The 18,678-nt window shown below is 51.7% G+C and overlaps 7 protein-coding genes across 7 annotated transcripts; 4 read left to right on the top strand and 3 right to left on the bottom strand.

The window, feature by feature from the left end:
• Positions 1-94: 94 nt before the first annotated feature.
• Positions 95-481, top strand: H257_04621 (hypothetical protein; the record flags this gene model as incomplete). The annotated part of the gene is made up of 2 exons (XM_009829212.1): positions 95-172; positions 320-481. Coding segments are annotated over 2 exons (240 nt in total), but the record flags the coding sequence as incomplete, so codon positions are not given.
• On the bottom strand, positions 265-2,478 carry H257_04620 (hypothetical protein). The gene is made up of 8 exons (XM_009829211.1): positions 2,113-2,478; positions 2,003-2,053; positions 1,814-1,933; positions 1,693-1,746; positions 1,553-1,645; positions 1,322-1,438; positions 1,059-1,224; positions 265-766 (listed from the first exon to the last, which is right to left on the bottom strand). The coding sequence occupies exons 1-8, from the start codon at positions 2,455-2,457 to the stop codon at positions 519-521; spliced, it is 1,194 nt and encodes a 397-aa protein (XP_009827513.1). The 5' UTR covers positions 2,458-2,478; the 3' UTR covers positions 265-518.
• A 99-nt stretch (positions 2,479-2,577) lies between these two features.
• H257_04619 (cysteine desulfurase, mitochondrial) lies at positions 2,578-4,240 on the bottom strand. Its single transcript, XM_009829210.1, has 2 exons — positions 3,630-4,240; positions 2,578-3,569 (listed from the first exon to the last, which is right to left on the bottom strand). The coding sequence occupies exons 1-2, from the start codon at positions 4,176-4,178 to the stop codon at positions 2,703-2,705; spliced, it is 1,416 nt and encodes a 471-aa protein (XP_009827512.1). The 5' UTR covers positions 4,179-4,240; the 3' UTR covers positions 2,578-2,702.
• Positions 4,241-4,897: 657 nt separating this feature from the next.
• H257_04618 (hypothetical protein) lies at positions 4,898-6,463 on the bottom strand (the record flags this gene model as incomplete). Its single annotated transcript, XM_009829209.1, has 1 exon — positions 4,898-6,463. One exon carries the CDS (start codon positions 6,461-6,463, stop codon positions 4,919-4,921), a length of 1,545 nt encoding a protein of 514 aa, XP_009827511.1. The 3' UTR covers positions 4,898-4,918.
• A 3,144-nt stretch (positions 6,464-9,607) lies between these two features.
• On the top strand, positions 9,608-11,295 carry H257_04617 (hypothetical protein). Its single transcript, XM_009829208.1, has one exon. The coding sequence runs from the start codon at positions 9,664-9,666 to the stop codon at positions 11,131-11,133; it is 1,470 nt and encodes a 489-aa protein (XP_009827510.1). The 5' UTR covers positions 9,608-9,663; the 3' UTR covers positions 11,134-11,295.
• Positions 11,296-13,142: 1,847 nt separating this feature from the next.
• Positions 13,143-14,851, top strand: H257_04616 (hypothetical protein). The gene has a single exon (XM_009829207.1). It carries the CDS (start codon positions 13,218-13,220, stop codon positions 14,691-14,693), a length of 1,476 nt encoding a protein of 491 aa, XP_009827509.1. The 5' UTR covers positions 13,143-13,217; the 3' UTR covers positions 14,694-14,851.
• Positions 14,852-14,925: 74 nt separating this feature from the next.
• Positions 14,926-18,523, top strand: H257_04615 (hypothetical protein). Its single transcript, XM_009829206.1, has 6 exons — positions 14,926-15,629; positions 15,737-16,077; positions 16,145-16,243; positions 16,316-16,470; positions 16,541-16,608; positions 16,723-18,523. The coding sequence occupies exons 1-6, from the start codon at positions 14,958-14,960 to the stop codon at positions 18,358-18,360; spliced, it is 2,973 nt and encodes a 990-aa protein (XP_009827508.1). The 5' UTR covers positions 14,926-14,957; the 3' UTR covers positions 18,361-18,523.
• The last annotated feature ends 155 nt before the right edge of the window (positions 18,524-18,678 follow it).

The raw sequence follows: 18,678 nt of genomic DNA, 5'->3' as shown, positions 1-18,678 counted from the left end.
CACCCCACTCTAATTTCGAATCGACAATACATATATATATATATATAATATAATACATATACACTTGCATGGATGACGTTATCATGGGGGTAGCCCATCCCGCGTGATCGTGTACGAGACCTGTCAAGGCGGCGTAGGGATCGTCCAACGTGTGGCGACGCTGTTTCCCCAGGTAAGATATGACGTTGCTCCTTGGAATAAAAAATAATAATTAAATTTTATTTTTGAAAATTTGAAATGATAAAACAATTTAAAATTAAATTGCTACCTACTCCTTTGCCTTCGAACTGACGATATTTTTGGTTGATTGTCTTGGTAGATCGTCGCGTGTGCAAAGTCCATCGTCGACACGTGCGACTGTGTGGACGGCTGTCCTCGGTGCATCCACTCGCCCCATTGCTCTGAACTCAACTTGGCCGTGTCCAAGCCAGGCGCGATTGCCGTCTTGGCGTACATGGCTGGCCTCCTCTTGTGTCCTTGATAACAACAAACCCCATATCATTATATCATTTTTCTCTCTACCGTCGCTCTCGACGACTGCTTCGATCGGTGGTTCTCTGGTCGTCCCGGTGGTTCCTGCTGCCATGATGACCATCCGTTTTTCTCGACTGTTTGCGGTCACTTGACCGAGAGCGACGTCTCGAGTAGCGGGGTCGTCTGCGACAATGTCGTTTGTCGTCAGAATCATCGGAACTCGAACGCTGTCGACGTTTGCTGCGTGGGACTTGGTCGTGCGTTGCTGCTTGAACCTCGGGTTTTGCTTGTACTAGGGCACCAAAAGGGTAGTGTGGATTCGGAATACAAATGTCCAGAATCACGAATCTATCGACGCTATTGGCTCTTCCAATTTTGAGTGGATTTGATTGGCTCTTACAGAAAGGATAAGTAAGGATATTCAACCAATCAGAACTCCAGCATGACCCAATATTGATTGGACAAACCAAGCGAATTTTGCAAGTTTAGAGCGAATTAAGAATATCTCAATATTTTCGATTCCTTTCTTGCAAGTAATGACGGTGAAAGCCAAGAAATCGATGTAACTACTAATATATATATACCTGAGGCAGACGGAGATCGATACCGCAGTGTCGGTGGGCTCCGTTCGACTGGATTGGCTAACGGATGCAGGAAATTGCAGTCCCCGCCTCGCACACATCGCCGCCGCGCAAACAGTCCGCAAATGGCGTCGGCCCAGCTGGTCATGGGCGTGAGTTCAGGCAACAGCTACGATATACAAGAAACAATGTATCAACTAGAGTCTTTGTTCACGGCAGAAAGCTAGAACTGCGACAAGGGCGGGAGATATATGAGATTTTCGAACCTGCTTTCCAGCATACCATCGCCCGTAGAGGGCGGTGTGGGCAGCACATGCCATCGCGGCCGTTTGGTATTCGACGTATACATTGCCTCGCAAATGCGGCGCAGAGTTGCCGCATGTCTAGCATGACGTACGTGGCAGATGGTGTGTGAAATAGCCAAGGACAAAACAGGAGCAAATGCTTGAGATGGATGGCCCAGAGGTGTACAACACAAGTGTAACAAGAAACGGTACATGTAGCTGCACGAGGTGTCCAAACTTGAGGAATTCTTGCAGCACGTCCGTGTAAAAGACTCGGTAGGCCCGCCGTATTTCGCGCTCGTCCAGCTATAAGATGCATATACCTTAACTACCATCGCGATGGAAATGTGTACCTCGAGATGGTCGTCGCCATCGCGGTGCGATGGGATGCCGATTGTGTGCATGCCCTGTCAACCAACACCAGCACCATGTATGTTACCTTGCATATCCATGCGGAGAATATGCATGGTGTACCGGAAACAAGATGAATCGACCTGCGGTGGACGAACTTGGAGGAGCATGGACGCGACTGCATCGATCGCCGAAGCGGCACACTCCAGTGCGGACGTGAAAGCTACACAACACTTTTGCTTTCTACAATCGAATCATGATATGAAAGGATGGTGCATCGTTCATGGGGACGAAAGTCGTGACTGTACGTACCTGCTCGTCCGACATACTGTCTAAGTTTTCAGTCCACGCTTTGAGCTCCATCTACAACGAACGAGGGTGCAAATAAATCATGATGCATGATGTCCACAACTCGTGTGTACCACTCGTTGGGTGTCTCGTGCTCGGGCCGTTGCTTGTCGCACTTCCTGATCATGCATCTCCTTCTCCAATGTTTCCTGCTCCATCTGTTGTTTGATGTCGTCCATGAGTCGTTTCCTTTCCTCCAAGATGCGTTGCTTCTTCTTGAACGCGGCATCGGCATTTGCCGTCGCACGCACCCACAAGTCGTGACACACCTGTCGTGCCTCTTCCTCTTCCATGGCCACCCGTTCAAGCTCTTCGGGGCTTTCATGTACTTGAAGCTCCGCTTGTAGTTGTGCATACAGCCGCCGCTTCCTTCGCTTCGCCAGGTTCTTTGTGTGCGTCCGTCGAGTGCCTTGAACCATGGTACTGATCTGAAATTGTGGGCATGAACAGTAAATTAATTGATTAAAACCAATCCATCCCGCTGATTGGTCAGCTAAATGTCCTCTGGGTCATATGATTGGTCAAAACTAAAATCCACGTTGACTCGTAAAAGGAATGCTTAAACCGCATTTAAAGTACAATAGGGCATATGATTGGTCAAAATTAAAATCTAAACGGAGCTTCCCCAGTTCAATGAAGAAACGGCATGCTGCATTGAACCTTCTCAATGATGAGCATCTTGGGTCCACTGGATCGTGCTAGGGTCAATGCCTTCCTGCACCATCTCCCACAGCGGACTCATCTCACGCAGCCGGCTGACGTGCTTGACGCAGAGCGCGACGGCGAAGTCCACTTCCTCTTCCGTGGTGAAACGACCCAATCCAAAGCGGATCGACGTGTGCGCCAGGTCTTCCCCGACGCCAATGGCGCGCAGCACGTACGAAGGTTCCAGCGACGCGCTCGTGCACGCACTGCCACTCGACACGGCAATGTCCTTAAGCGCCATGAGCAAACTCTCGCCTTCGACGTACGCAAAGCTCAGGTTGACGTTGCCCCAGTATCGGTGTTCCTTGTCGCCGTTCAAAATCACATGCGGGATCGCGTCGTGGATGCCTTTCTGCAGCTTCTCGGCGAGATGTAACACCCACTTGTGGTCGTGTTCCATTTCGCGCTGCGCCACAGCACACGCTTCGCCCAGGCCGACGCACAGCGGGTGCGGCAACGTGCCGCTGCGTAGCCCGCGCTCTTGGCCCCCGCCCGACAAAATCGGTTCCAAGCGGACGCGGGGACGGCGGCGGATGTACATGGCGCCGATGCCCTTGGGGCCGTACACCTTGTGGCCGGAGATGGACATCGCGTCAATGTTCATTGCGTCCACGTCGATGGGGAGCTTCCCCACCATCTGCGCGGCGTCCGTATGGAAGAACACCTTGCGTTCGCGGCAGATGCGGCCGAGTTCCGCCAGCGGCTGCAACACACCGATTTCGTTGTTGACGGCAATCACGGACGCCAATACCGTGTCGGGACGGATCGCCGCCTTGAACACGTCGATGTCCACCAATCCGTTGGTTTGCACGGGCAGATACGTTACCTATACGACAACTTGATAAGAAATGCACAAGCAACGGGTATACTTGAATGGACAACGTACGTCAAAGCCCTCGGCTTCCAGCACACGGCACGAGTCCAACACGCACTTGTGTTCAATCTGAGTCGTGATCACGTGCTTCTTCTTGGACTTGTAGAACCGACCGATACCTTTGATGATCGTGTTGTTCGATTCGGTCGCGCCAGACGTGAACATCACTTCCTTCGCGTCGGCACCGATCAGGGCCGCGACCTGGCCGCGTGCGTGTTCCACCGCCCTATCCGCGTCCCACCCGTAGCTGTGCGTGCGGGAATGCGGATTGCCGTAGCTGTGCGTCAAGTGTGGCATCATCTTGTCCAACACACGAGGGTCCAACGGAGAGGTCGCTTGGACATCCAAGTACGCAGCGCGGCCTTGCGTGGTTTGCCCCTTGATAGAAAAGCCAGGAGAAAACACCTTGTCTGAATGCACGTTTTGCAGGACGCTCTCCGGCACTTCGTTCACAGGTCTGTAGCGCTTGTCATCACTTGTCTTTGTGCTCATGGCACGATGAATCGTTGCGACGGAGCGCACGCGGCGGGCGGCGCCGGCAGATCGCAGCGCAGACAGCATGTTGATCTCTTGATTGATGAACACCACTGAACCCGACCGCACAAGTGGATGTTGGGAGTAGGGGGATAATAGTCTGATATGATTGGTGAAAGATAGGCTCGAATTGGCCAATCATTTCGGAGTAGTCATCACCTTGCGACTGCGTTGGTTTTATACACGCGTTCAATTACGAGCACTAGATCGATGAGTTCAAAGCCATCGGTTTAGTGCAGCTATCGAAATAATGCAGTTAACGTCGTTAATACTAACGTAAAAAACCAGTTTAGCAAGCAGTATGACTTTTTTGGAGGCGTCCGAGTAGAATGGACATGACTTTTGAGTCCGATATTTGAGTTTTGAGAACTATAGTAGGAGAATCGATTAAAGAACCGCCTGAACCAATCAAATCACGTCATGTAGAATTTCTGCCAATCCAAACGTTTGACCCCGCCGCATTGGGCAAAACCACATATATACTAATCTGTGTATAGTTTAATGTGCACAAGATTAAATAGGATCAAATAGGTTCGAAAGCTATTTGGTGAATGAAATGACTCTCAAGTCCAAATTTGGGTGAAATGCACAATAACACGGTGCAAAGTGCTTGTTGCCAGTTGATATTGAGCTTCCCCGGCGCCATTCATTGAAGCGGGTCGACTAATGTTACAGTAAAACTGCGCTTCTCACAACGAACGTTATGCAGTAGTTGATTCGACTCGAATATGATGAACACTTTCAAGTTCTGGCTAGCCGTGTCAACGTTAGGTCAAATACGTAATGTCAGCACTCGAATTGCACTTGACCAATCGCGGTTCGTTGTTGACGTTGCCCAGACAGAATCCAATGTGCCGCTGGTGCTGCAATTGGTGCGTGGTTCCATTGTACGTCCATTGTTGGTTGTCATTCTGGTCGTCGCACGAATACCCATGGATATCCCCACCGATCCATGGCTCGTACGCGTCCAAACACAGGGCGATGGCATTCTCGCTACTAACATTACTAGCCTTGTCTGGCACCGTTGATGCCGCTACGACTAACGGGCCACGTAGCGTCCAGTGGGCAGGCGCGTCGTCCTCGCGCCAGGTTGACCGTAACTGGTGAAACTCCACGCGTCGGCTATGCCAGAGTTGGTTGATCGTAGCGTTGTCGATAGCCAAGGCGGCGACGACGTTGGCATGGGGTACTTTGATGCTTGTGATAAACGTCCCTCGGGTGTCGTTCGCGGCTACAGGTGCTGGGGTGCCGTGGACGATCACATCTTTACTTTGGCTAGCACGTCGTGGGTTGCCACTCCCACCACCAAAGTTCCACTCGCCAGACGCCCACGCGAGCCCAAATGCTTTTTCAAAGTCGTCCGGTTTGCCCAAGTTGTCGTGGAACATAAAGTAGGCGGGTAACGTGCCTCCGTTGCCTCGACGCACCCAAGCGTCGACGTCGTTGGCGTACTTTTCAGCGAGGGCCATGCTAGGCACGTGATGGCCGTTTGGACGTCCACTGGTGGGCCATCCCGTCTCTGTAAGCTCCACCGACTTGGTCGGAAACCGACTGATCATGGCGCCCCACCGCCGGCCGAGGTCGAGCACAGGATCTACACCAGAGTCGGCGCTGCCACTGAAAAACGGATGGATGTTCACCCCCAACACGTCGCACTCGGCCGCCAGGGATGGCGCTTTCAGCCAGTCGCCATCCGTCTGTACACTGCCCACAGGAATACTCAGCCCGACGCTCGCCAGCTTGGCTTTCATCTGCCGCACCCGAGCCAACACAAACTCCTCGGTGAATCGCCCGCCTATCAACTCTTCGTTGCCAACGAATATGGTCCGCACACTGGACGGGTGGCGCCGCGCGCCGTCAACCGCAGCTTGCATGTCGGCTTCAACGTTTCCATTCGCTCCTTGGATCCAAATCCCAGCGTGGATACTGAGCCCCACCTCTGCCGCCACGTCGATGTGGTTGCGCAAGCCAATGGTTTGAAACGTTCGGACTCCAGAAAACCGTTCCTTGATGCGGTTGAAGTGGAAGTCCACTTTGCCAGGCACCCACGCTTCGTGCGAGTCGTAGCAGACACTGAGGGGTCGATCGTCATAAGCACCTGACGGCTGCCCCGCTTGCAACATGATCTTGGTCGAATCGAATGCTTCCATGGCAGTTTGAGGGGGCGACGTCCATACCAAGTAGACGATGCCGCCGATGACTCCAATAATGAGGACGAGGGAAATGATCCACACACGAGGCAGCCAACGAAGAGGGGTCGCCGACGGCGTGTAGGCGGCTTTCACGGCAGAAGGGGTTTCGGTGGCCTTCATGATATCAATTGCGTTGTGAGGTAGATCCATTGCGCATGAAGCGCTTCCTCGTTGCAGCGTTGACCATTGAGGTTCAACGTGCACAGAACTGCAAGTCTGGACAAACCCTTCGAATGCACAACCGCATCTTTTCGAGGGTCAATTGAAGTGCAATCTCAACGAACCGACGATTTGGGCGTATTGCTGGCATGCATTCGCCCAAATCGTCGGTTCGTTGAGATTGCCAGCAATGGTGTGTTGTTGGGTGGTGAAAGTTGATCCGCTCCTTACTGAAAAGATCGAGGTTCACATAAAGTTACTGAAGGAACGCTGCAGTAGGGGCGCGGGGTTACATTGGGGGGGGGGGCGTCTTATAGTCTCCAACCAATACCGACGTTAACTCATTTGCAGGAGACTGCTGGAAATGATCAACCTTTCGATCCTCAAACGATATGGTACAGTAGTACATTGTTCATCATCACCACACAACACGCTAGAATCAAATCGTGTTCAGCCTGACGAAGAAAGCAACAGTGCACTACTTTTAATTGCCGTTTTGAAGGATTGGCACGTTCCTCAATCGATTGCGGCTGAGTTGCTGACTGCACACAAAACGGTTGCATAACTTTTAAAAATAACGTTATGACATTTACTAAGGGCTCCTCTGGATACCATGCCATAAAAATATGCCAAAACTCGAAATGAGATTTTACAAAATTTGTCCAAAATACAAACGCAATACAAAAACAAGAGATGGTGAAACCGTCTGGATTCATCCGGATTCAAACTTGCGCGCCAAAACGATGGTCACGACCATGATGATCCTGCTTCGTCGGCGGCGCCTCAAGCGACGTCGCATGATGTTGATGTCATACCTGGTCTACCACTACTCCGCCTACGTCTTGAAGACGTCAAAGGGGGTCTCCATCTTGTAGGGGGCTTTGTGGGTTGCCGAAATACTGCAAGGAAACGAAGATGCATTCGAGGAGACGTTTCGAATGTCCCGTGATGCGTATGGTGGACTGCTGCACGATCTCGCCCAACGTCCAAAGGCCCATCTGTGTGCTGTGGGGTTGCTGCGGTTTTCGAAATGCGCCGTTTTGACAGAACATTGATGTTGAAGTGTTATAAATATGGACTGTCTTTACATGAGAAATTGACCATTTTGGTCAATTTTTTTATGCCATAATTCGTGAACTTTCTAGCTATAATTTTGTAATATTTCCTTTGGATTTTGTGGTATCCAGACGAAACAACTTCGCGACTTTGTCATTTCACCATTTTATGGAGATTTTCGTCATTTTATGCCATAATTCGTGGCATCCAGAGGAGCCCTAATGTTACTTTGATCCGAAATGTTTGTCAGGTAGGTTTTCATTTGATTAAAGTATGTGCCATGGCTTTCGAACAAAGTGATTTTTGTATGCAGCTCCAAGACAACATGTTCAAGGAGCTTTATTAGTTTATGCAGGACCCATCGTTGTATCGCTTGTCCATTTTGCTCGACGAATTCTGTAAATTTCCTATGTAACAGATGTAAATTCCGCCCAGATGTTTGACTTAAATAATGTATGACGGATTTGACCACCGAAATTCTCATAACCTCTTACTAGTAATCTTTATTAAGTGTACAAGGTATTCAATTTATAAGTCATTGTAATTACTTCGAAGTATAAGATTACATGAATTGTCAAAGAAACCAAATATTAAATGCTAAGGGTATTATTTACCTGAGTACCTTATTTTATCCTATCATCTTCGTACGATGATTGTGATTGGCTGCCAACTGGGCGGAAATTACAGGGCGGAAACTACATGAATCACCTTATGCGATGGAACGAACGAGAAGATGGCGTGGTTTTCAACTGATGTGGCACCATACGTACAGTACATCGCTGTACGGTAGAACTCTGGCACATGTCCTCGCTGTGTATCATTTGTAATACCGTGTAACGTATATAGGTTTAGACAGCCATATAGATTTGGACTCCTCTGTAAAATTATATAATTGGATTATTACACTTGATTATTGTATGCATATGGTAATTTACACTATCCGTATCCGGATACTTGCTGTCCAAATCTATATATGTTACACGGTATCAAAAGTTGTTCATGGTGACCAGTGAATTCTGCAATTTGGTCCCGAGAATAGCAGTTATAACTTCGATTTGCACTTTTCAAATGTGCAAAAGCGAGGAGTTGCATAAACGACCTCCCTATAACTTAAATTCTATAACGTAACGTGACTTCCTAAATCACGGCACGGATTATGTAAAACACTGGGGTCGATGTAACAAACACCCAGGTTTATGGTGTGAATAGCCAAAACGAGTGAAAAGCACAACATGTTATTTTAATAACTTGATGCTATATTGTCGACTTTCTTCGAAATTACTTGTCGCTGATTGGCTACAATCCATTTTCGAGTTTCTACTGGAAAGGGCGAAGTGGATAATGGCCAATCGGATGTCTCGGCTCTATTTGTGCTCGATTGAACGAACCATGCAAAATTGGGGAATTCGGATTGACCAATGGGAGAGATTGGTGCTCGATTCGCTCGGCGAGATTCGATTGAACGGGGGGGTCTGGAAATTCATAGTACCGAATCTCCAATATTTCGATGTCATCTTTTTAAATTATGGCATACTACGTAGTATTTATTTGGTATTCTCGTGCCAAATTTGAAGTCCATATTGTACACTATTAATAGTACGTTTTGAACAGCGGAATCGAATACAAAGTCACCTTGCACCAAAACTCGGCTCCTTCGCCTAGACATACGATCATCCTTGCTTATGTCATCGAGGATGGCTACAGTCCGCAGCCACCAGTCAAATTCACTATCGTAAAAGTTAGCCATTATGCATCACTATAATCGCCAGCGAAAGTACATGCTGGGAATGTTGCCTGGCCTTTAGCAATAATCTTCAAACTGCCCACATTGCACATCGCGTACACCTGTCGTTCGAAACACCCAAGGAAAAATCCTGGATGAGTTTATTTACTGGACTGCCTAAATCCTAGTTCGAAGGATGTATTTTCAAAGGGATAATTCCCTATTGCCCCCGATCTTCCATCCCATTGTAACGATCGTTGGGAACCCCCATTTATACCATGACAACCTGGACGACAAGAAAATGTTTGTTGGCAGTTCATGGAAAGGCAAAAGGTCAGGCTATACAGCCTTGCGACCAACCGAAACGACTCCATTTTCAAAGATGCCGCCGTCTGAGCACCATGCCTCGGCCGTCGTGGTCACAACGTCGTCTGCGATAGTCATGGTCACACCAGACGTTGAATACAAAGGGTCGTCGAAGTCGACCGACGCATTGCATCGACGAAGAAAGACTCGGCTTCTTCAGGCGTTGGCCACGGGATTGCTTGTCGTTGGCGCCGTGGTCGGTGCGCTCATGATCTCGACGTCATTGCATGACGCATCGTCCGCGCACGACGCCACAGTCGCGGCTGCAAATGGCCAAGTGAGCGTGTGCTACGACTCGTACGACTCGCGCAACATGCCAGATCACTTTAAGCGCATCAAGGAGCGGTTCGCCGGTGTCCGCACATTCCAAACCCAAGGAGCGTTCAACCACATTGAAGTCGCGGCGCAAGCAGGGCTACAGATCTACGCAGGGATATGGATCCAAAGCGGAAACGTCGAAGGGGACATGGCAGCGGCCGTGTACGGCGCCAAGAAGTACCCTGGGACCGTCAAGGCGATTCTCGTGGGGAACGAAGAGCTCATGGTCGGCCTTAGCGCGTCGTTTGTGATTGACAAGGTGAACCGCATGAAGCAACTCCTTCGGGAAGCCGGCGTCAGCAACGTCCCCGTGGGGTCCGTGCAGATGGACGGCAGTTGGTTCGGCAACCCCGGACTCGCCGACGTGTGCGACGTCATGGGGGTGAACATCCATCCGTTCTTCAGCGCCACCGACATCTCCAAAACCCGCCCGATCGAGGATTTGAAGACGCGGTGGCAAAACCTCGTCAACCGGTTCGGGCACAAGTCGATTGTCGTGACTGAAGCGGGGTGGCCCACCAGTGGCAGCCCCCTGAACGGCCATGTGCCGTCGACTGACACGGCCAAGCAGTTCATCAACGACATGCGCGACTGGGCGGCTGGCGGTGGCGGCGGCGACATGCCCGCGTACTTTATGTTCCACGACAACCCGTCGAAATCGATGGATTTTGAAAAATCATTTGGTCTGGCTGGGACTGACGGCGTGTGGAAGTTCGACTTCAACGGTCCCCTGCAGCGCTCGCCGTCCGAAGTCAAAGGCGTCGTGTTTGTCAACACAGCCAACGACCAGGTGCTGGCGGCGGCACCACTTCGCAAAGTCGAGTTCCATGCCAAGTGGGGCAACGACTGGGTATGGGACTGGTCTTCGCAGTGGACGATCCGCGGGCCGCTCATTGTCACATGGGACGACTACAACAAAGTAGACCTGTGCCTGGATGCATACGAGGGCTTCAACGGCGGCACTGTGCACTTGTGGCCCTGCGACACTGCCAACGGCAACCAGCAGTGGAACTACGACGGCGACGCCAAGCTCCTTCGACATGCCACGCACGACGGCTTTTGCCTTGACATGGGCAACCCGAACGGCGGCACTCCGCACTTGTGGACGTGCCACGAGTCGTGGGACCCGTGGGTGAAGTTGCAGCAGCTGGAATGGTGGACCAAGTAGTAGGGACCTGTAAACTGACTTGATCAGGATATTTTTTAGCTAGTAACACAATACTCGCTTGTTGCTGCATGTGATGGCGAGTGCAGTTATGCATCGGTACTAGTATGTATGCTGCTGGTATCGCTGTCGACGATAACTTTATGTTTTACGTATTTTCCCGAGATTTGCAAAACTATGGTGGTGAGAAAACCTGGTAATTAGTACTATTAATAGTAATACAGTGCTACTAGGTAGGGATAGGGGTTGAACTACGACGCAGGAAAACGGCTACTATATTGCTACGAAGCAGGAAAACGGCTACTATATTGCTAGAGTAAACGTGAACTGCAGCCAAAGTTATACTGACGCCACTCCATTCGCATGCGACCCCTTCAAAGCGTGGAAGGGTGCATGCAATCTCCAAGGTCACATATAGAGTATGGTGTTGTTTTCGAATATGTGGTCAGCAGGGGCAGCTTTAAGCTCACTGGTGGCCCCCAACGATAAGTACTTGGTTGGTGTAAGCAAACCTACGACCAACTAGTCAGCTGTAAATTTTGAAACTTCCAAGCGTCGCACATGGAGAGAACTACTACTACTACGTAGTACTACGTAGTACCCGTACCCTGTACGAAAGCGTTTTAGAGTGCGAGTTTTCCAAATTAACCTGCTCCGATAGGAAGCAAATACGGGTAGTGCAAGTCCAGTATATAATAAATATGCAAACAACATGCTTTTTCATGAATCCCAGCCAACCGACGTACATATTTTCATCTCAAAAGTGTTTAGAGCATGGAGTTCAGTTCCGTTTCATTCTTGTAAATTTCGAATGGAATGCAAGTTTTGTACTATCACCGAACGGTTTAAGCCGCATGTGATTTACAGGGACGATGGTTGCCATCAAGTTGCACTACATTCTGTAGTACTGTAACATTACGAACATTGTACTTACAGTTGTATATGATCACAGCATCATCCAACAATCCTTCAAACTAGTGGCCACGAGCCCTCCAAATCTCGTGGTCACGAGACACAAAGATTACTGTGGTCAGCAAGAATCGACGAGTGTGCGGCGGAGATGGATTTGATATTACAAGATATCACAAAGTTTACGCGGACTTTACCCGGACCGAATTTGCATGCCTCTACTAATGACAGTAAACGTATATATTACTACGAATTGACAAAACGACTAACTTATACTTGCACTCACCAATAAGTTGGGTCTCACAACAACCCCACTGGAACGAATCGTCGGCAAAATGGCACAGCGCAGGAGCCTCGCTTCAACGGCCTCGGCAGAAAGTGTTTCGGACCTCTGCAACGGATGCCAAAATGCGTCACGTCGATTCCATGCGATCTCGTCCACCCACGAGCTCCAACCAACGCCGGCAGAGATTCAGTGGGAATTGCCCCAACACTGGAATGTGTCAACCATTGAACTATGCAGGCAGTTGTGCAGGCCGGGTTCATAGCATTGGTTGGCTGGCGGAGCATCGCACATGGGTAGTGAGCGGGGCTGTAACAACCGCGGACGGGTGATCGCTACCGACAATCCGAGGATAGTGCTCATATGTTTCACATGTGAGCGTTCAACAAAAGTATTTTATAATCTGATAGGCCTATTAAATTAAAGTACTGGATACTAGTATTGCACTAGGAATCAGATTGCATTAAAATAGTGTTACCTTCTGCCAATAGGATTATATAATACATTTAAGTGTAAAGCTGCATGGAATGTTTGAATTATGACTCTATCCTGTGACCTGGCGTGACCCTGACGTGCCCGAGTTGTGGATTCCCGTCATGGGAAAATTCCCCTCGGTCAATCATTACCATGGTGTTTGCACCTAATCAAGTCGATGAGGTACGAGGAAGTATTCCCCGCCAGCCAAATGGAGCGTTTCGTACGCTCCGATCAGGCGAGTCAACTTTGGATAAAATTAGAAAATCGAAGCTACCAGCGCCTTCAACGTTTGGTTTCAGTCGTGTGATACAAGGTGAACAAACACCAACCACAATGCGATTCACTTTGCATTTAGCACTCGTGTACAGGAAATAACCATCGATTGCTAAGGAGCACGGATCGTAGCAGATAGCACATCATGGATGTCCACACAACCCTCGATGACACATGCACGATGGCACAGACGCCGCGCAATGACATTCTGTACGCTGCCGCCGTCGACACGTGCGAAGATGGCATCGCTACGACGGCCACCGAAGAAGAGGTTGTCCAAACCACCAACAAGTGGTCCAAGAGACGCCGAGCCATGGTCGCGCTCGCCACGGCGTTGGTCGTGGTCGGTGGCATCGTCGCGGCCTTGGTCCTCGTCCAAGCTCCCAACTCCACCACCGTCGCCACCGTGGGTACTGGCGGCGACGTGAGCGTCTGCTACGACTCGTACAACGACGTGAACATCGCAGCCCACTTCAAAACGATCCGCCAGCGATTCACTGGCGTGCGCACGTACCAAACCCGCGGCTTCCGCAACGCGATCGACGTGGCGGCCGAAGCCGGACTCAAAATCTACGCCGGCGTGTGGATTCGAACAGACGAAGGCAGCATCAATGCAGACATGCAGGCCGTGGTGGATGGCGTGCGCCGCAACCCGTCGGTGGTCAAAGGGGTGTTTGTCGGCAACGAAGAACTCCACGAAGGCATTGACCAATGGACGGTGCTCGGGCGCGTGCGCCAGATGCGTCAGCGGCTGCAAGCGGCTGGGCTGGGCTGGGTGCCCGTCGGGTCGGTCCAAGTGGATGGCAACTGGGCGGGTGCGGGTGCGCTGGCCAACGAGTGCGACCTCATTGGGGTCAACATCCATCCGTTCTTTAGCGCAGCGTCTGTCTCGACATGGAACCCAATCGAAGATTTGAAAGTTCGGTGGAATGCCATGTACAACGCATACGGGGGCCGCGCGGTGTTGACGGAAACGGGGTGGCCGACCTCTGGATCACAATTCTATGGCCACTGGCCAAGCTTTGACACGGCCAAGAACTACTACTTTCAAGTGCTGGAGTGGTCGAAAGCCAATGGCGGCAACATGCCATCGCACTTTATGTTTCACGACAACGCGCTCAAGCCCACGGATTTTGAAAAAGCATTCGGGCTCGCGTGGTCCAACGGCGTGTGGAAGTGGGACGCCCCCGCCGCGACAGAAGTGAAAGGCGTCGTGTTTGTCAACACAGCCAACAACCAGGTGCTCGCGGCGGTGCCATCGAGCCGTACAGTCGAGTTCCATGCCAAGTGGGGCAACGACTGGGTATGGGACTGGTCTTCGCAGTGGACGATCCGCGGGCCGCTTATTGTCACATGGGATGCTGCCAACAAGGTGGATCTGTGCCTGGATGCGTACGAGGGCTGGAACGGCGGCACTGTGCACTTGTGGCCCTGCGACGCTGCCAACGGCAACCAGCAGTGGAACTACGACGGCAACGCCAAACTCCTTCGACATGCCAAGTTCACGGGATTTTGCCTTGACATGGGGAACGCGAACGGCGGCATCCCGCACTTGTGGGCGTGTCACGACTCGTGGGACCCGTGGGTGAAGTTGCAGCAACTGGAATGGTGGACCAAGTAAAACCTCTTGAATGCACGACGCCAAAGAGGAGTTAGCCGAGATGCAAGCTGGGCTGGCAGGGACAGTAGTATTAGCCTGCCAGTCATCGCTTGTATGAAAACACACAGACACAATAACACACTAATAATTCGAATCAAGTAGCATACATCCATCGACCAAACTTAACAAATGCCATGTAACTGTCAATCACTCACCCAATAGACAAAACAGTTTCATGTGTAGTCGGTTACAGATTATTTCGCCGGCATACCGTCGTGACAAGGGATGGACGCGGTGCGGCCGCTGTTGGCGCCCATTGGTGAAGGAGCTGCTGATAGAACCAGACCATCTTGTCCTTCGCCCGAGACGACTTGTCGGCCTAAGTCGGCCAAACTAACGGGTACATCGTTCCCAAAGGCGCACACAGTGGCAACGTTTACACCGTCCGATAAACTCATGCAAAACACAAGTGGAGCCGTCCGCCGCGCGAGCCTCGATCGTCGACACACCACCGCCAGTCTCGGGCACGCTGGTTCTAGTCGTCGAGGGAACATAACCGCCGATCCTTTGGAAGAGCCAGCGTCCGAGAACGACCCCCTTCCCCAAGACACCGACCCCCCGACCCTCGTCGGGACCAAAGCCGTGCTTGTGGACGCCCACGGCCGTCCCATCGCCGGCGTGAAGTACAACAAGGGCGCGATGACACACATGAAGTTTCGCAGCGTGGAAGCCCCCGCGTCGCACATCCACCCAAACGACAAGAAGCTCGCGGCCAAATTGGCGTCGACAACGAACCGATCGGAAAAAGACGTCCGGTGTGGGTTCTGCCACGCCAACAACATGCTGTGGCACCTCCGGTGTACATTCTGCGGGTGCTGTCGGGTTAGCGACGTGCCCCGCATGCACTACATCGTCACGATGATACTGTCGGTGGACCCCAACATCTCTGCTACCAAAGTAAGCCGTCGTTCCTTTCGATATATATATATATCGCCCTACATCCTTACACTCTGCGGGGGCAACACAGCGCGATGGCATCATCGTGTAATCATGTCGGTTATTAGCTGGCCCACCAACTGCTTCAGTACGCCAAATTTGACGGCACAGCCGTGGAAGCCGAGAAAAAGTTCAAACAAGCGACGCTCGTGCGGTCCAAAGCCGCGATGGTGCTCATGACGCGCAACACGGACCGCCTGCGCTGGCACATTGTACGCATGATGTTCATGGCGTGGAAGAAAGTGCGCACGGAAGCCACGCGCGGCGATGAGACAATGGCGCGGCTGATCAAGATTAAGGAGATGCAGACGCAGGGTCGGCTCAAGTCGCAGGTATTTTCCAACTGGAAAAACTTGACCATGGTCAAGTGGGACGAACGGTATGCCAAGCTCTCGATCGCCGCCGACAGGTACCGACACCCCTAGCCATCCCCCAAATACTGTGTAATATAATGTTCAAAATGACGACGATCGTAGGCGCGTTCAAATGTCCAAGCGATACGTTTGGTCGCAGTGGACACGGTACATCGTGGGCCGACTGCGGAAAAAGTGCTCGTATTTGAAACAAGTCATGATGTACGATCAACTAGCTGGAGCGCATTGAAAAAACATGGACATGTGACAGACTTTTGCGTCGACTGATTGTAGGTCGAACCAAGATTTGGTCATCGCCCAACCGTCCGACGAGTTTGACCAGGCGAAGAAAATTGTGTACGATCTCAAGGAAGCGCTAGTGGCTGCTGTCGACAACAGCTTGGCCACATCGGAAGCCCTCACTGCACATTTGCGAGAAGGCATGCAAGGTACTGATTACCTCAACACTCCTAGCTCAAACAGGGGAACTGGCATGAAAGGGACGCTACGCTCTTGTAGACATTGTGCACATCCAAACCATGCTTCCAAGTACTGCGGGGTACCTCGTGGGGGTGTCCAATCTCTCGGTAAGCCCATCATCATCTACTCCTCCCCCTTCTTATGCAGCCATCTCCCCCCCACATACTTAGCCATGCTTGGATCATGCATACTATTCTCTATTTATCCATGTCAACTCGTAGCCGATTGTCGAAGGGTTTGTGCATGGCCAAATCGACTTGCTGGAATCGACCAACACGACCAAGAAAGACCTTGGGTTCACCCAGACGGCATTGGATGCAATTGCCGACCGCGTCGGGCGGTTCATTCCATGGGATGCGGTGCTGCAGTGGCTTAACCTGCAAATTGCCTACATCCACGGCCGATTGGGTCGCAAAGTCTTTGCGCCCATCACGTCGCTGCAGGACATCTCCGCGTCCTTGAGTTCCCCCAAGCTGGTGCTGCACTTACTGTGGCACCTCCAGCCGTCGACGTTGGCCGAGTACGACAAACTGTACGCGGACGAGTGCGAAAAGGACCCGTTGCTGCCGTTGTCCCAGAACTCGGCCGCGAACCGGTTCGTGCAGTGGAAGCTGTTTCTCAAGGTCGCGCAAGCCCGGATCTACCTTCCAGACGACATTGCCACGCGGGACGATCTCATGGCCGGATACTTTGATGCGTACTATGGCATCTTGGTGTACATGTTTGCCATGTTTGCCGACGCCGCGCCCAGTACCAGCGTCGACAACATCGGGCAGTTTGCGTTTCTGCAAATGTGGCCCGGACTTAAGAGTGCACTGCAAACGACCAACGCGTATGACACCGACGCCGGGCTCCGAGAAGCGTGTCGGGAGTTGGTTCGTCGCCTCCGAACGCTCGAGGACTGCCAAGTCAAGCTCCTCGGCATCCACAGGCAGCTCCAGCGGGTGCTAGCCATGCACCGCCAAGCAGTGTTACGTGGCAACGTGAGCGACTTCTGCCGGCGACTCAAAGGTCGCGAGTCCATGATCGCTGTGGCATTGGAGAAGGAGGAGCTGCTCCCAGCAGTGCAGCTCGACTACGCCCGCGTGGCCAAGCTGTGCTCGGTGGACGAATGCAATCTCATTCAAAATGTGTTTAACGACCAAGTGGTGCCGCTGATGCACCTGTTCAAAGCCAGTGGGGGTAAGAGTATCAGCGAGCACGAGTTCTACAAACTCATGAGCCAATGTGGCCTCATTGAGCGCAAGAACATGACGCGCGCGTACCTCCAGATCATCGTCCAAGCGTCCATCAAGGGCGACGTCGGGGGCGTGGGCACGCCGGACGTCGACCGATTCGGAGACGTCGACTTGACGTCGACCGAGTTCACGGAGGCGCTGCTGCGGGTGGCCAACCACTTGCACGAGAAGCGGCCGGCGGTGCCCCTCGTAGACATGGTGAAGGACTTGATGGAGGCCCGGCTTATGCCGCTAGCATCGGCCATCGAGCGCCAGGGCATCGGGTCGTTCAAGCGGCTGCTGCGCCAGCCAGACGTCGTCGCCGTCATCCGCGCCCACGACAAGAAGCTCAAGCGGTTGTTTGCGTTTCACGCGAGCGAAAAACGCGGCAAATTCATGACCCTAGCCGAGTTCGAGGGCTGGCTCAAGGAGCAGCGCCTCATCGACGCCTTGTTCCCGTTCCCCAAGATCAAGCAGCTGTTCTACGCTGTCCAGCAAGACACGTCCGACAGCGAAGGGGACCTGGAGCTCATTTTCGCAGAGTTCGTCGAAGCCCTTGCCGCCGTCGCCGTGTACCGCAACCCAAATCCGTACCTGTCACTGTCCAGTCGACTGGAAGCGTTCTTGGGCGACAATTTATAACGTTGAAGTAGTAGTACAAGCTCAATCATTCATGCATTGGCATGTACTAAAATCATGATGCTATCTATGTATCATGAAGGAGCAGCAGGGGCGAGGTAGTCGAGCGAGCGGTTGTCAGTTGTCTGTGCTATCGTTGAGAATATATGTGTGCATTGAGCAGGAATTGATTTGCGACTGGCTACCCTGCGTAACGGTGTACATAGGAGAAAGCTGAGAACTGGCATGACCACCAGAACGTGGTCATGTGTGTATACCACAGGGCTTTCCGAACCCCTACTCAGCATCACATTGCTACGCAATGAAGAGCACTCCTAGGGA

This window comes from Aphanomyces astaci (assembly GCF_000520075.1).
Source record: "Aphanomyces astaci strain APO3 unplaced genomic scaffold supercont1.8, whole genome shotgun sequence".
Lineage (NCBI taxonomy): Eukaryota > Oomycota > Saprolegniomycetes > Saprolegniales > Verrucalvaceae > Aphanomyces > Aphanomyces astaci.
The sequence above is the reverse complement of the archived record's forward strand: the minus strand, read 5'-3'. Positions and strand labels throughout refer to the sequence as shown.

What these genes read in the sequence shown, in the direction of transcription:
- H257_04620 (XM_009829211.1), bottom strand. Translation starts at nt 2,457, where the DNA reads ATGGTTCAAGGCACTCGACGGACGCACACAAAGAACCTGGCGAAGCGA. An exon ending in ACAGTATGTCGGACGAGCAG is followed by an intron (nt 1,934 to 2,002) that starts GTACGTACAGTC and finishes ATTCGATTGTAG; the next exon opens with AAAGCAAAAGTGTTGTGTAG. An exon ending in GACACCTCGTGCAGCTACAT is followed by an intron (nt 1,439 to 1,552) that starts GTACCGTTTCTT and finishes ACGTCATGCTAG; the next exon opens with ACATGCGGCAACTCTGCGCC.
- H257_04616 (XM_009829207.1), top strand. Translation starts at nt 13,218, where the DNA reads ATGGATGTCCACACAACCCTCGATGACACATGCACGATGGCACAGACG.
- H257_04617 (XM_009829208.1), top strand. Translation starts at nt 9,664, where the DNA reads ATGCCGCCGTCTGAGCACCATGCCTCGGCCGTCGTGGTCACAACGTCG.
- H257_04615 (XM_009829206.1), top strand. Translation starts at nt 14,958, where the DNA reads ATGGACGCGGTGCGGCCGCTGTTGGCGCCCATTGGTGAAGGAGCTGCT. An exon ending in CTCTCGATCGCCGCCGACAG is followed by an intron (nt 16,078 to 16,144) that starts GTACCGACACCC and finishes CGACGATCGTAG; the next exon opens with GCGCGTTCAAATGTCCAAGC. An exon ending in TGGGGGTGTCCAATCTCTCG is followed by an intron (nt 16,609 to 16,722) that starts GTAAGCCCATCA and finishes GTCAACTCGTAG; the next exon opens with CCGATTGTCGAAGGGTTTGT.
- H257_04619 (XM_009829210.1), bottom strand. Translation starts at nt 4,178, where the DNA reads ATGCTGTCTGCGCTGCGATCTGCCGGCGCCGCCCGCCGCGTGCGCTCC. An exon ending in TGGAAGCCGAGGGCTTTGAC is followed by an intron (nt 3,570 to 3,629) that starts GTACGTTGTCCA and finishes GTTGTCGTATAG; the next exon opens with GTAACGTATCTGCCCGTGCA.